The following is a 14,539-nucleotide window of genomic DNA, read 5'->3' as shown; positions in this document are numbered from 1 at the left end:
TTTTATCAGTCTGTATCTTACCTGCTATGGGTGGGCTGTGTGCTATCGTGCGATTCTCCTCAGGAGCCATCAAGTTTTTCAGGTCAGACTCTAACACAGGAGGGTGACAAACGAGTATCCTGCAGGTGTACACACAGCGCTTCCGAGCATCCGAGGTACTCCAGTACACCCTCGAGCACCTGGGAGAAGAGAAACCATTAAGGTTGCAATCAATTTCCTCTAGATGTACTTTAATTGAAGGGAGAGCAATGTGGTCTCAGAGGACTTACAGAAAACTAAAATTAAAAAACTCACTGGTATCCTACAGGGAAGAGTTTACGCTTGCAGTCTGAGAATTCTGTCAGTATCCCCAAACAATCAATGGTCATGGAGCCTGCAATGACAGCGTTGAAATAAGCATTCAAGAGACAGTGGAAAGAAAGGGTGGTTTATCAAAAAAATCTAGTGATGGACCTACTGTACCTATCATCATGTGAACATTTTCAGGCTCCAGTCCCGCCAGCCACTTCCTCCTGAGACGAATGCCCTCCAGGTCCACGAGTATCCTGCGGGTCACCTCGAACCCAGACACCACCTGGAGAAATAATACACAATCATAGGAAAGTTGAAGACAAAAGTAAGCTCATCGAGTCAAAGTTATTACTGACTGAAGTTTCAAACACATGAACATGGCTGCCACCTAAAAGCATCAATGGGCTTTTTATTATATAGTAAACATTGATAATATTCTTACTTCTCCCTTAATGAGGTCTTTGTGTTTTGGACAATAAACTTTCTTGTCCTCCAGGAAGACACAATGGCACTGGCGTGCGCACATGAAGTGGTAGTTGCTGGTGCAGGAGGTGAGGCAGCAGCCAACTGTGGCCCCTGGCTTTTGACACTTCTCACAGCGCTGGATCAAGAAATACAGGTTACGACGGGATTTAAATGCAAGTCTATCAAGCACATAAAGACCTAAAAGAGTGGGGAACATGTGATGGGCAAGGCATCTCACCAGCTGCTTTCCCCTGAGAACAGCCATGTGGACGTTCTTCAGAGAGCCGTCGTCGTCTTCAAACACCTCAGCCGACCACAGAGAGCAGTTCACATGGGTCCACTCGTTCTGGCCGATGTACAGCAGCCTGCCGCCATCCTGAAACCAACCGTCGTGTTACAAGTGACACGAATAAACTTCTCTTTGCGTTGAGGAGAGTTCAAGCATTGTCTTGACTCACATTAGTGTTCTCGTCTCCATACTTCAGACACAGAACACATTGCCTGTTATCGCTAATGCCTGGCGGAGGAAGGAGCTCTGGGCTGTCGTCACGATCTGAGGAGAAAAATGCATGAGAAAGAACCACTGAGAAGATGTGCAAAACTTGTGTGCATGCAAGTATTTGTGCGTATACTTGCGGATCGCCTTACCCGAAAGGAGTAGGGGTGGTGGAGGTAGAGATAAAGGAAGATGGGGAGGGCAGGCTGGAGAATCTGGTTCGCCAGGGGTCTTGGGCCGAGGAGCTGGGATGATCTTTTTCATGAGGTGGGGGAGCTCAGCGCGGGAAAGCTCCTGTCTCTCCTGCCACTGCGCGTAGTTGTGGTCCAGGGACGGAGGCAGCACAGCATTGGGGAGAAGCCCGCTGCTGGGAATAAAGAGACAGGCGTCATTAAATGATGTTCTAACATTGACGTCGAGCACCTTGTGAGCACCGTTTGCCGGTTTCTTGACCTTTCTTGAACGCAATATGTAAATAATCCCTCCCAAGGGGCTTTGCCAAATTAAGTTTTGCCAAGTTCAATAAGCCTGGGAAATTTGTACGATGTCACTAAGAAGACAGCAGAGGCAACTAAAAATGATGCCCGCAAGAGCCGCTGGATGGATCATTGGTTTTCTTGTGCTGGAGCACTGCCACAAAACACAACAGATCAAACTGACACAGTTAGACCGCAAATATGCACCAAAGAGCCGTCAAGTGAAATGTGACACTGCTATGGTTGGCTTCCCACAATGCCCGGAGGACATGCAGAGTAAATGGAAAGGGGAAGCTGATATCTAAATGGTGAGTGAGCGAGTGACTAAAAGAGTTAATGAGTGAGTTGGAAAGAAGATTAATATGCAGAGAGGTGTAAAAAGTTTACGTAATTGACGTTGAAAAAAGAGGGGCGATGAGCTTTGAGTTATTTCTTTTCATTAATGTCAATTAATTATCACTGACAAACTAAAAGCATAAATTATTCAATATGATCATTTCATCATTAATCATTAATATGCACTAATAAATAAGGCTGCTGTCCTCCATGAATAAGTCTGACTCCAAAGAAGAGTTGCTTTCATTGATCTTACGTGAGTCTGCTTAAATAAGACCGCACATACATGTAAATATACTATTTCCTTTTCTGTAGATGTTTTAATATTCACATTAATCAATGTTATTCTGAGTAAATGGGCCTCCATCATCTGTTACCGTTTCATACTGACCACTAAACTGTCCAGAGGGCTCCTTAAACCAGAGGAATCAATTTTATTACTGTGGCTTTAAATCTAAATTGGTACTTTTAATCACAGGAATTGTCCCGAGATAAGGCCCGTTAAAAGAAAATCACTTCACCGATTCACTCAGTCACTAAATGCTCAAGTTGATAAAAGACTATCTTTCCTTATTTGAACTTATGGCAGGGGAAGTGTTTTAGTTGTGGTTCCCAAGCTAATCATCACACTGATTTGCAGATTTCCTCAACCGTTCAAAAATATAAAGGGGCAATCACTTGAAACTCAGATCTTCCCTATTGGCTGTTATTTCCACTAGTTTTACCCAGAGGTTGCTGGTACAGTCAGCCACACATTTTATAAATATTAGTTCACTGCTCTCTGGTTTCCTCCAATATGCAGATGATGATACTGTACAGCTTCTCCAGGACAAACCACATCTTACTCCACATTTGAATGATTATAGACCAGCCGCTCTCGAAAACTGCTGAACTCCTCCAAGATCTTTACGTGGGTTTACATTACACAAGTATTACATTTGAATTTTCTTCTCTCTGATTACCAACACAACAGTCTTTTTACAGTTTGAGCTCTCCCTTTTAGTCCAGTACTATTGCTTAATTTAATAGTCGTCTTTTAAAACAAAACCTTATGCAAAAGTACAAAAATCTCCCCGACTGTAAATATGAATGATCTTACGAAACTCAAAGAGTTGGCTATTCTTCAATAATGACTACGGTGAGATGGATACTCACTTAGCAGAGACTTTTTGCCTTTCCCAGAGCCTGGAGTCCTTTACTTTGAACCACGGGAAGATTCGATCCATTTGCTGAAACAGAAAACATTCAATGAAATTTGCACATCCGCAGACCAAAGCACTTTCACATAGCTGCTATCTGGGCAAGATCATGGTTAGTGATCCTGTAGCTCAACAGACTCCCAATACGCCCATCCTAGTGTAGGGAAGGAAACTCAGGATAAAGCAAATGTTTGTGTAAGTGTGTAAATCTGTGTGCCTGAAAATAATATGACGCCATATAGCTCGATAAAAAACACATAATCTAGCTGACATGACCCAAAAGTGTTCAATTGCCAAATTGCCTTTGGGGAGTTTGAGAGTGCTTGTGAAATGTACTGGCATTTACTCGTGTTTTCAGCAATGCTGATGGGAATGATATAACTAAAATTGATTTAAGGGTTCTTACCCGAATGAAGAAAGACTTGACCATGCTGTTGGCTTTCCTGCTTTCAGGCTGGCCCCCATCACTATTGATGGCAGTCTGAATGATTCGTGTGATGTCATCACTGAACTCCAGCTGGGAGAGAAACAAAGAGCCATAGACACATGGAGAGTGAGTGTTAGAACAGTGAAGTGATGATTAACATTGGTGGAAAGGTCATTGCTGCAGTGGCTGACTAACCATTGTATATTACAGGCCTGACATGGACACGTGCGATTAAATGCTTTAAGGCTATGATTTATTTTCTACGTTAAATACACACAAGCAATAGGTAATTTGGCTAAAATGAAGACAAGAACACAAAATGTTATGTGGTCGCTAGAAACTACACCAAGTTCAGTTGGTCCCTGCCTGGAATGTGACGTTCTTACCACTGAATTGTAGCGACCTTGATCCATCTTTTTGTTAACAGACTCAAGATCTGGAGGGGAGTTACTGGGAGGTGTGGATGGGACTTCTGTCAGGACAGGAGGATCTGGGCCCTCTGGGGAGCGGCGCGATGGAAGACTCTCCTCTGTCTCTGGGTTCAGCTCTGGAGGCTTCACCGCCTGTCCCAAAGCCAGAGAGTTAAACAGAGTAAAGATCTCACTACTAAGTTCATTTAGCTGTGGCTGGTCCTTTCGCTGTTTATACGTTTGTGTATCAATGTCTATTCTGTAAACAAGAATACAGCGCCATAATGGCGTAAACAAAGGAATCGCGCCAGGAGGTCAAACACAGCATATTGTACTAATTGTAAGAAGCAGAATGTGTATCTAACCTGTTTGTAGCGTAACAGGTGTGAGGATGTGCGTGAGTTGAGCAGCGCAGTGAGAACATGGCGAACGCATCCCTGAAGCTCTCTCTCCAACGCCGTCCTCCACTCGGCCGGATGGCGTTCGGTACACTTGGTACACGTGTAGGCCACACTCTCTGGCAGCTTTGATAGCAGCTCATACATTTCATCTGTGGGGATAGCGAAAGATGTTCCCATTAAAAAAAATGCTCTTTAAGCATCTCGTCGGCATGACAGCCTTCGCAGGACAGCCGGTCAGTCCGCCAGCGGCACAGAGAGCGATAACTGGGGAAGCAAACAGACTTAATAGGTCCTGCTGAATACCAAAACACGGCATGCAGTGAGTTGTAGTTTGAATGTGATCTCCTACGTGGCTTTTTTGGAAGTCTACTGACCTGTCAGATTCTCACACTTGGCATGGACCCAATGCTTGCAACGGCCGCACTCCATCATCTTGCTGTCGTAGTCATCGTCGTCGTAGCACTTGTCACACAAAGGGCAGAAGTTTCCTGAGGGAGAGAAGATTGTAACCGGTACAGCGTTATGTCGCGTTGTCATTTTAATATCCGTCACTCCTTGAGCTAAAGAGCACTTTTTGATTCAACGTGCTTTTCCCTTACCTTTAGCAAAGAGTTTGGCACAGTCGTGACACATGGAGAAGTCATGTGACCACTGGGCATCCCAGGACTTCCCAGGTTTAGTGGCTCCACAACTCTTACAACGCACGCATTTGGTGCACACCTGAAAAGAAAGAACACATAAAACAAGGTGCAAAAGCAAAAGTAGTGCTGTTGTAGGCTGGAAAGTGTGTGAACAAAAGGAGAGGTTATGTGTGAGCATAATGCTAAAGTCAGGTGAGGGTGAAGAGGAGAATGAATGGAGAGTGTAGTCCATACCCAGACTCTCTTCTTCTTGGTGGGTCTAGTAGGGTGGTTGGGACCCAGGCACTCTGGGTGATAGCTGTTACGGCACTTATCACACTCAAGCAGCTGCTGCTACAGTGACAGAGGCCAGAAAGGAGATTACATTATTTAAATATGAAAAGGGGTAACATCCAAATGTTCATCCTCAACAAACAGCCCAGTTCCATTCAAAGCTAATTAGATCAACATTTAATGATGACCATAGACAGTCAGCGATTGTTTTGAAATTAATCATGGAGTTGGATGCAACATTCAAATTTTTTCAAAAGAGGATTCATTTTATGCAGACATTTAACTAAAATGTGGAATCCAGTTTACTGAAGGGCTCAACGCAACAGGCTTTACAACACACACCGGGATCCATCCCTACATACTGAAAATAAGCACACATGAACAGTGAAAACCTGTTTAAGACATTCTATTTGTCAAGCTATTAAATTAGTGTTTAAGGAGCATTCAAAGTTAGTAGGTTTTCTGTTTGCCCCTGACCACCTACACAAGGGTGCACTTGCATCCGCATTAAGGTGACACAACACACACTCCAATGATGCCAATGATGATGATGATGATGATGATGATACAGGTGAACTCAGCAATGTGCCAGCAAAGGCAGGTAAGAAGACTGCTGCTAAACATGGATATCAACAACGCAGGCTTCAAAAAAATGAAATGTGTGCTCCAAAAACCCTTAATACTTCATTCTAACACGTAATATTCAGATGATCTGTTGCATTTGAGTAATACCCAATAACCAACATATCAATAAACATTCTGAACATGTAACAGTACCAAACAATCAAATGAGCGTGATCCTGAAATGAAAACCATTGAAGGCTCACACATGCACATTTCAAACAGGACATTGGTTAACAAATAAAATCCTGGCAGGAATCCAAGAAGCTGATTAAGTGCTGTCTGGCAAGACAAGCAGGGATCTTTCAATGGACAATTTAACAGCCTTTACACAAAGTCTCTCTACAATAAGTTTGTTTTATGCACATATTTAACATGAAAAGAACTGTACTGAATGGCTTACTTTAGTTTTCTGGTGCTGATGTCCGCAGGCCTGGCAGAACCGGCATCGTCGACAACACCAGTTCTCAAACTGTTCCTGGAGGGGGCGCTCTGACTCCCCCAGGCAAAAGAGATGGAACGGTTCACAGCACACCTGGCAGAAGACAAACTATGGATAGAAAGACAGAAAAGAGAGAAACAGAGAAATGGGGGAGTGGGAGAAAGACAGCACCTGTTAGAATATAGGTTTAACCATTACTCAATACAATACAATTTGAAAGCCACATTCATACAAAAAAACAACGTGATTTTATTGACCTCAACATTTCCACTGCTTGCACATAAGAAGCAGAGGACCCGGGGCGTAACAGGCACAGAGGTGAGCAGGCTGAGGCCGCCAGCCTCCCAAACCTTCTCCACATCAAGGTCTCTCTTGAAATCCACTCTGATACGATGCACTCCGTCGCAGGGCGCTCTGGATTTCGCCTGGCCCCTAGTCGAGGGAGTGCTTAGCCAGTTTAAAGTACTGCTGCCGGGGGGTTTGGTGGTCAGCGGCTTTGTGTTCAGACAAGAGGAAAGTGACAGAGGGTTGAACATCAGAAAAAGATACTCGATCCATAGCGTGCATTTAAAATTTGAGATGGAATTTTGTAGAAATTTTAAAAAGCAATTGGATGCAGCTCACACAGTAACCTCTCCTCACCTTGTCTTTTGTTTTCTGTTTGGGAGATGGAGGAATAGAACGGGAGGTTGGGATTTTTAACTGTTTTGATTCACCTATGGAAAAGAGACAGGCCAGAAGATTCAAATTAGAACGTAGCTGAGTACAAAGTATGCATTTATTATAAAAAACATCCATTCAATACAAGTTTTTTACCAATATCTGATGTAGTTGTAGTTGAGCTCTGCTGTTGCGACGACTGCTGCTGGGGCTTCTTCTTGGGCTCGCTCAGAGAAATCTTGGGGGAAGCGTCTTTTCTCGTAGGGGCCTGACTGGTGAGGGGACGCTGCTGCTGCGACAGTTGGTGAGACTGCGTCGACTGGGAGGGGGAACTCTGGGCTGAAGACGACGGAGAGGAAGCTGTTGAGGATGAGGCGGACGACGACGTGGTGGAGGACGAGGAGGACGAGGAGGAAGAGGAGGACGAGGTTGTAACGGAGCGCTGCGGTTTGTGTCCCTTCTTGCTGGCGACACAGCTCGTGAGTGTCAGCGGTTTGGCATCTGGCGTGAGGGCCGGAGACAGAGTCTGGGCTGCGACTGTGCCGGGCGCCTGCGGAGGTTCGACTGTGGCGGGGGAAGGTGCGAGGGACGTTGAAGATTGCTTTGACAGGGGCTGCTGTCTCGACTTCTCCTCTCCCAACTTCGGCGGTGGAGTTTCGCTCTTTTTGCGGAGAGGTTCCTCCTTTAGTGGGGCAGGAGGGGGTTTAGGGCCGGGCTCTGAGACCAGTCCTTTTCCTGGAATGACACCTTCTTTCTTCTCAAACGACTTGTTCTTTTTCTTGTCTTTCTTGCTTTTGCCTTGCTTCAAAAGTAAGATCTTTGAGGGCATCCACTGCAAGTTCTGACACTTCCTCATTCTACAGACAGGGACAAAACCATTACATTTTAGAAGAAATCCATAAGAAATTCATTTTGTGATATTATTCAAGACCCGCTTCATAATTATGATGATATATCGGAACAAACCGCTTGTCCACAAACACTCACTTGCAGCATTGCTTTTTGATGTTCCGTCCTCCAAATTTAGGCTTATCAAGACAGTTGGTACAGACACCACAGTCTTCTGGAACTTGGCAACCTGAGCATTGGCCACAGCGCCGCGACCGACGCCCCTTCTTGGGAGGAGCTTCTTGAACCGCCTTTTGCCGCGTCTCCCGTGGCTTTAATGGAGGGGACTGAGGCTCTGCCTCCTCGGAGCCTGCTACTGATGACTTATCTGTAAGAAGAGAAACACACAAATATTGCTATTATTCATACACAGTTGTACCAGGTTCATTTGACTGAAAGGTCCTTCATGGGGAAAAGTCCTGCTTAGCACATTTATGAATTCAAGATTAACAATATTTGAGGGATTGAGGAAGTGAGGCTATGGAAGCTTTGTAAAAAGATTCCTCTGTTTAAAAGACCGATTCCTCTGTTTAAAAGACAACTGACTGTCAGTCAATCAGAGTGAGTTTCATCGAACCTTGTCATCCACATGCCAGTGAAGTGGAGAGGTAAGTTGAGTGTGACTCACCATCATTCCCCATGGAAGATAGGATCTTCTCTCTCTCCTCCCAGGGCAAGGCACTAAGTGTGGGCATGTCGTCGGGGAACACGGCCCGATTACGGCCGAGAGCCACGGCTGCCCGGCGACATACGTGCTTGATGCGTGGACCGCGGACTGAGGCCTCTGACGAGTCACTCTCCTGACCCTGCTCACAAGTACACATCCCCATGGGACGGTGAAACATTTTCATACATACTTACATCATCTATATAGAATTTCATTTACTGCAAACGTTTCAGGAAACCAAATAAAGCGCTCCTCTCTGTTTAATGTTTAATGATGATGAGGATGAGGATACGGAGGTGGCAGAGGAAAAGGGTTCAAGTAGGAAAGGGAATTTATTTTACTTGAATATTGCAATGACTGCCCATGACTACCTACAGTTTGGATTCACACTAAAGAACAAATTAGTATATTCTAGAAATGCTTTCAAAAGAACAGCCAGTGCTGCTTACTGCATAATGTATGAGGCTCACAGAATTCCCCGCGAGTGACACCCTCTTAGGGACTTTCTTATTATCAAGTTTCACTTTGAATACAAACACACTTCTATTAATAGCAAATATTCATAGCATTGCTTGTGGTTTTATGATGAGGGTGAGAGAAAAAGAGAAGCCGTGTTAAGGGGACAAAATAACTATGCTGCAAAGCATGAACAGGAAAAACTGACCTGGCCCTTTGTCTGCTCTGCAGGCTTCAGTTTGCTCTTCTTTATCGCAAAGAGCTGAGCTTTGGCCTTCTTTAGTAGTCCAACTACACGCTTGTCGGTCACAGGCTGCTTCTCTGCTTGTGCCAACATTGATCCAAGAGAGGAGACAGGGAGCTGTTGTCTGCTTGGCTGCCCTGGAAGGCTTGCGGTCTGCTGGCTAGGAGCACTTTGTTTCTCTTTCTCCTTTTCCCCCTCCTCCGTCTCTGGTCCTTTCTCAGAGGATCTGTTCTTCTTAGATAGACGTCCTTTAGCAATAGATATGGGAACAGTGGAATGGGGCCCACGGACGTCTGAGGAAGCAGTGTCAGAAACTGTGTCAACTGACGTGGATTTCTTTCTCCCTGGAGCCTTTTTTGTAGGCATAGGCTGAAGGGCATCTTCAGAGTCCCTCCCATCCACAGTAAACAGGCTGGAAGGTGTATGGGGAGAGCCATCTGGTGTAGAAACCTTACTTCTTTTCTCCAAGTCCTTTCTTGATTCCCTCTTGTTTTCCTTCTCTTTCTCTCGGTTTCTCTCAGAATCCCTTTCTTTCTCCTTTTGAGCGGGTTCCTGGGGAGCTGACAAGGTGTTTAGGTCTTTACCTCCTTTCCCAGCTCCTCGCCCTGTGTCCTGGGCACTGGAAGGAAAGAGAGGGAAAAGTGGGGAAGAAGTGGATGACGTAGTGGACAAAGGAGGTGGGTTTCCCGCAGCCCCTCTCCTGCTATCAGTTGGCCCTTGTGGGGCCAAACCAATGGATACGTTGGAGAAGGCGCTGAAAGGAGGAGTTAAGGCACTAGTGGCTAGTGGACCTGCAGAACCCCCTGGCAAAGAGCCGGGATTACTACAGGGAACAGAGCCTGTCAGCACGGACATCTCGGAGGAGGAGCCTTTGCCCATTGACATGGGCCCTCCTATTTGGCTGCTGCGTCTGGTCATTGAGTGGGAGGGAGACCGCGGGTGCCCACGGGGCGTCCCCGAGACCAACCGCCTGCGGCGCCGCGAGCTCCGGCTGGAGCTTGACGAAGTCTGGTGCGGAGAGAGAGAGCCGGGGCTGCTTCCGGAAGAAGAGTGCAAGGTGACGGACTCAAATATCCGGGAGTGCGCCTCGCTGGGCGTGAAGCGCGGCGCGCGGAGCAACGGGCTGCGCTTCTGCTGCGGCGGTGTGTCGAAGCGGGACGAAGAGGGATGTTGGTGGTGAGCGTGTGGGTGAAGGGGGGCGAATAGACGGGTCCCTGTGCCCGCTCCGCCGCCCGCCGCGGGGAATACCGCCGGAGCGGCTGCCCCTGCTCCACCGACGCCGTGGGGCAACAACCCCACGTCTTGAGCCGTGAGAGGGGGAGGGCGGAAGTTGTCGAATATGGGCTTGCGGATGAGGCCCTCCTTGGCGTATTTGGCTGAGGAAAAGTACTGCTGTTCGGGGTGGGACAGGGACGTCCACCGGAAAGTGGGCTCCCTCAGAATTGAGCGGCTTCGTTTGTCTGACAGGCTGGACAACGCCGACGGCCCAGACAGGTATGGAGGGATGGGGTGACTTATCCAAGGCGACTGCGAGTGGTGTTCACTGATGGCGGCTGAGTTGGAGGACGCCGACTGGGGCGGCTGCGGTGGCGTGAGGAGAGGGGGAGGTGGCGGCGACGAAGAGGAGGAGGCTGTGGATGAAGCTTGCTGGGAATTTACATGTGCGGAGGAGGACATGAGAACTCCCGTTGGGGGGCTGATGATAGGTTTTTTCGCACCAGTGGGGAGAGTCTCCCTCGCCCTCTGGCTTCCCCGGCCGCCCCCCTGTCCTCGCCGCCCTCGCCGGCTCCTATCGGCCAACACGTGCTCCGGCTCGGAGGGGGGAGAGGGCGGCCGTGAGCTGTGCAACAGGTTGGCTTCCCTCACTCCCTGCGAGGACGGCGAGTGATCCTCCGGCTCCGACAAGGCCTGAGTGGCCTCGGAAGCCTGGGAGTCGCACGATGAGTCATCCAAGCTGGGGCTGCTGGACCTGGAAGACTCCGCGGAGGAGAGCTGCGAGGAGTGCTGCGACACAGCGCTCGAGCCGCACGACGCTGCGCTGCTGCTGAATCGCCCGTTGGCGGCGCTGTTGGTGTTGTTGCCGTTGGTGCTGAGCAGACTGGCAGCTGTCGATGGAGCAGTGGGGAGAGGCGCAGGGGGAGGGGCAGGAGGAGGAGGAAGAGGAGGGGGAAGGGAGTCGACCGGAGCGGCGGTGCCGGCGCCGGTGGCAGCGGGAGCAGAGGAGACCAGTACGGGGGAGGGGGAAGACGAGGCGGCGGAGGTGGAGGTGAGCTGGGCAGATGTTGACACAGAGGGCGGGGCTGCTTCCAACCGCGCTATCTTCATATGGGGTGGGGGTGTTCCAAAGTTGCCCTCGTCTTCGATGAAGCGCTTGGGGGTTTTGATGATGCGAAGGGAGACGGTGCTGACCACGGGCATGATGAACTGCCGGATGTTCTTCAGTTGGGTCTTCCTGATACCAGAGTCGACGGCACCCGTCCCGCTCCCCCCAATGGAGACAGCCTCTTTCTCCAGCCGCTTCTGCGCTCCTTTCTTAGCGCGCTGCAGCAGCTGCTTGGCGATGGTTGCATCAGTGCGTTTGGAGGAGGGGACAATCCGGACGGGCTTTCTATGGCGAGGGCTTTTTCTGAGGCCCACCGCCTTGGAGGGCGACGGCGAGGCAGGTGGATTGGAAGAGTACTCGGTGCCATCCGCACTCCTCGGCGGCCCATGCTGGGGAGTGTGTGGTTCTGCGCCTCTGGCCCGGAAGGCCTCGTGTTCCTCACATTCAATGGTGGTGGACAGCTGTGCAGCAGCGGCGGCAGCCTCCGCTTTGAGTCGCTCGGCTGAGGGCGGTCGCCCGCGTCTGCGTCTTGGTACACCGGGCAAAGTCTTGAGCCTTGACTTGAGAGGACTGAGTTTAGTCGCCCTCAGCCTCTTTAGGGTGGTAACTTTCGATTCCTCCCGCCCACCTTTGGGAAACCTGGACTCTGTGTCATGTGACTGGCCGGTCTTGGCGCCCTTTCTGTCCTTGTCCTCCTCTGTTTCCATAGCCAGCTCTGTCCCTGCTTGCCTTCTATCCTCCCCTGCTGCATGGCTGCCTGTGCTCCAAGCTCTCTTGCTACTTGAAGACGGGGGTCGACCCCTTCTCTTTTCCCCGGTGCCAGGTGGCCTTCCAGGCAGCCTTTTCACCTTCTCAGCTGGCCTTTCAGGGCCTTCAGCTTTCGCCTGTGTCGGGGAGGGAAGGGAGGATAGGGAAGGTTGCCCAGCAGCAGCTTTCTGGGTAGTCAGGGCCCGTGGGGGGCGGCCTCTGGGCTTCTTCTCCTGTATGGGTAGGCCTGTTGAAAAAACACAGAGAACAAAACGGATGCCATTTAGTAATCCAGGGGTGCATTTGATAAGGACAACATTAACGTGTCTGATGGACCAGAGTTACTTTAAAGTGCCATTACCTAAAGGTGATGTTGAAGGGCTCTGTATTGTTTTTTGCTCAGCCACCGGTCCAAATCCTCGAAACGCTTCTTCCTACAAATAGAGAAAAAGAAAACATTCAGACTTTTTGACCATACCATTTTTGCCATGCTTAAAGACAGGGAAGAAACCAGCTGATTAACAGGTCACAATTACAAAATCAGTTTGCCTAGATGTTTGAGTCATTTTTTGAAGTCTGACTCAAATGAAGACCAGGCTGCAGGCTACAATGATGTCCTCAATCTCACTTGACGGCGTGACATGTTCCCATGGTAACGATTTATCTAAAAAAAAGCTGAGGGATTTTAGTTTTTCTTAAGTGAAGGACATGCCTGGCCTGTTAAATTAAGGGGCATCTTCAAAGACATCATCTTCTCGGCAGCATGAGGGTCCACACCGAATTTCATTCAGTTCATTCGTCAAATAGTTGGCAGAGTATTATACTGCATTTTGACAGCCTGACCTTGTCGCATCAAGGTAAACCTTTTCCACCCATCACTCCAGGATTAAAAACAAAACTGCTTCCCGTTCTTCAGTTTGGAACCAGTGCCATTTAAGAGACTCTTTGCCCGTCTGTCTATCACTAGGTCTAATGGCGTGTCTTGATATTTCACTTCTATTATATTATGCCAAAAAAAAGATTCTTTTTGACTTCTTTTCAATGCTGGCGGCTCCCGGAATGACGGATGCTTCTGTAACTGTGACATTTACAGAGTCGCCCGTATATCAATCCTTCCTCTCCTGCATCAGTAAAGCCTTGAGATGCGCAACGCAGACATCATTAAAAAATGGTTAACATCTTCAGTATCCTGATCCGTGGAACTTCTTCTTGTAATCAGGGTGTGTTTAAGCATGGAGGTGAGCATGTCATTTAATCATGTTTATTTATAGCAATGTGAGGGGATGCAGTCGAGGTCTCGTTGGCCCACTTTGTAGAGCAGCTGCTATCCAAGTGTAGTACACGCGAGTGTGTGCACACGCAAACGGATTTGCACACATATGAGTGTTAATAGTCCCTACCTCGGTGTGTCTGAAACACACTGTGAAACAATATTAAAACCACTAATGTGCACTAAAGAACAGTGTCTCTTTCCTCCGTTCTATATATATAAACAAACAATAACAAACACTAAATAGTACTCGGGCAATACTGATTCAAACATCCTCCTATCATCTTCTCCTCATGCTTCCCTGTCCACTTACAGTCCCCACCCCTAAGCCCCCATCTCTTTTCACCATAATACCAGCATCCTCTCCTGTCTAAGCAAGCTGCTGATGCTTTTGGCTGGTGTCATTGCAGAGCGCAGGGGGGGGCGGAGTGCCAACGGACGGCTCTGACTCACTGTGATAGTGCGGGAAGCAGTCAATGACATCACAACACGCATGGGGCGGATTGCACTGATTTGTGTACACGCGCACTCGTACAAGCGCCCGTGTAACTCCTGATACCCTCAGCTACGCCCAGACACGAGGTTTGAATGGGAGGTGGAGGGGGGGGTAAATAAACACTCACACACCCCTTGCGCGTGAACTGCACAGCAAGATGTAAACATGTAGAACATAGGCGCGAGGATGCGGGGGAGGGGAGCACAGGCAAGGCCAGCAAGCAAACATGAGTGAGAAAAGGGAGAGGGGGGGGGCTGCGGGAGGCGGGTGGGGAGGAGAGGGATGAAAAAATAAAAAATAAAGAGAGACC

The 14,539-nt window shown here is 48.4% G+C and overlaps 1 protein-coding gene across 4 annotated transcripts in view; it reads right to left on the bottom strand.

Annotated features, from left to right (window-relative positions):
* The window catches only part of kmt2a (lysine (K)-specific methyltransferase 2A), a 35,106-nt gene that overhangs the window by 14,484 nt on the left and 6,083 nt on the right, over window positions 1-14,539 (bottom strand). For 2 of the 4 annotated variants that reach the window (XM_037485498.2, XM_037485583.2), the window contains exons 2-23: window positions 12,825-12,897; window positions 9,358-12,710; window positions 8,655-8,832; window positions 8,126-8,354; window positions 7,295-7,995; window positions 7,121-7,194; window positions 6,736-6,972; window positions 6,440-6,586; window positions 5,377-5,475; window positions 5,101-5,221; window positions 4,876-4,989; window positions 4,466-4,650; window positions 4,077-4,253; window positions 3,670-3,780; window positions 3,220-3,293; window positions 1,405-1,619; window positions 1,215-1,309; window positions 995-1,132; window positions 734-892; window positions 463-574; window positions 295-373; window positions 22-179 (exon numbers count right to left, since the gene is read on the bottom strand). In XM_037485498.2, the coding sequence (XP_037341395.2) occupies window positions 22-179; window positions 295-373; window positions 463-574; window positions 734-892; window positions 995-1,132; window positions 1,215-1,309; window positions 1,405-1,619; window positions 3,220-3,293; window positions 3,670-3,780; window positions 4,077-4,253; window positions 4,466-4,650; window positions 4,876-4,989; window positions 5,101-5,221; window positions 5,377-5,475; window positions 6,440-6,586; window positions 6,736-6,972; window positions 7,121-7,194; window positions 7,295-7,995; window positions 8,126-8,354; window positions 8,655-8,832; window positions 9,358-12,710; window positions 12,825-12,897 (6,829 nt within the window). The remainder of the gene's footprint in view (window positions 1-21; window positions 180-294; window positions 374-462; window positions 575-733; window positions 893-994; window positions 1,133-1,214; window positions 1,310-1,404; window positions 1,620-3,219; window positions 3,294-3,669; window positions 3,781-4,076; window positions 4,254-4,465; window positions 4,651-4,875; window positions 4,990-5,100; window positions 5,222-5,376; window positions 5,476-6,439; window positions 6,587-6,735; window positions 6,973-7,120; window positions 7,195-7,294; window positions 7,996-8,125; window positions 8,355-8,654; window positions 8,833-9,357; window positions 12,711-12,824; window positions 12,898-14,539) is intronic. The other 2 variants (XM_037485743.2, XM_037485655.2) reach the window with 2 other exon arrangements.

This window comes from Pungitius pungitius, chromosome 3 (genome assembly GCF_949316345.1).
Source record: "Pungitius pungitius chromosome 3, fPunPun2.1, whole genome shotgun sequence".
NCBI classification, from domain to species: domain Eukaryota; kingdom Metazoa; phylum Chordata; class Actinopteri; order Perciformes; family Gasterosteidae; genus Pungitius; species Pungitius pungitius.
This window is presented reverse-complemented; position numbering and strand designations above follow the sequence as displayed.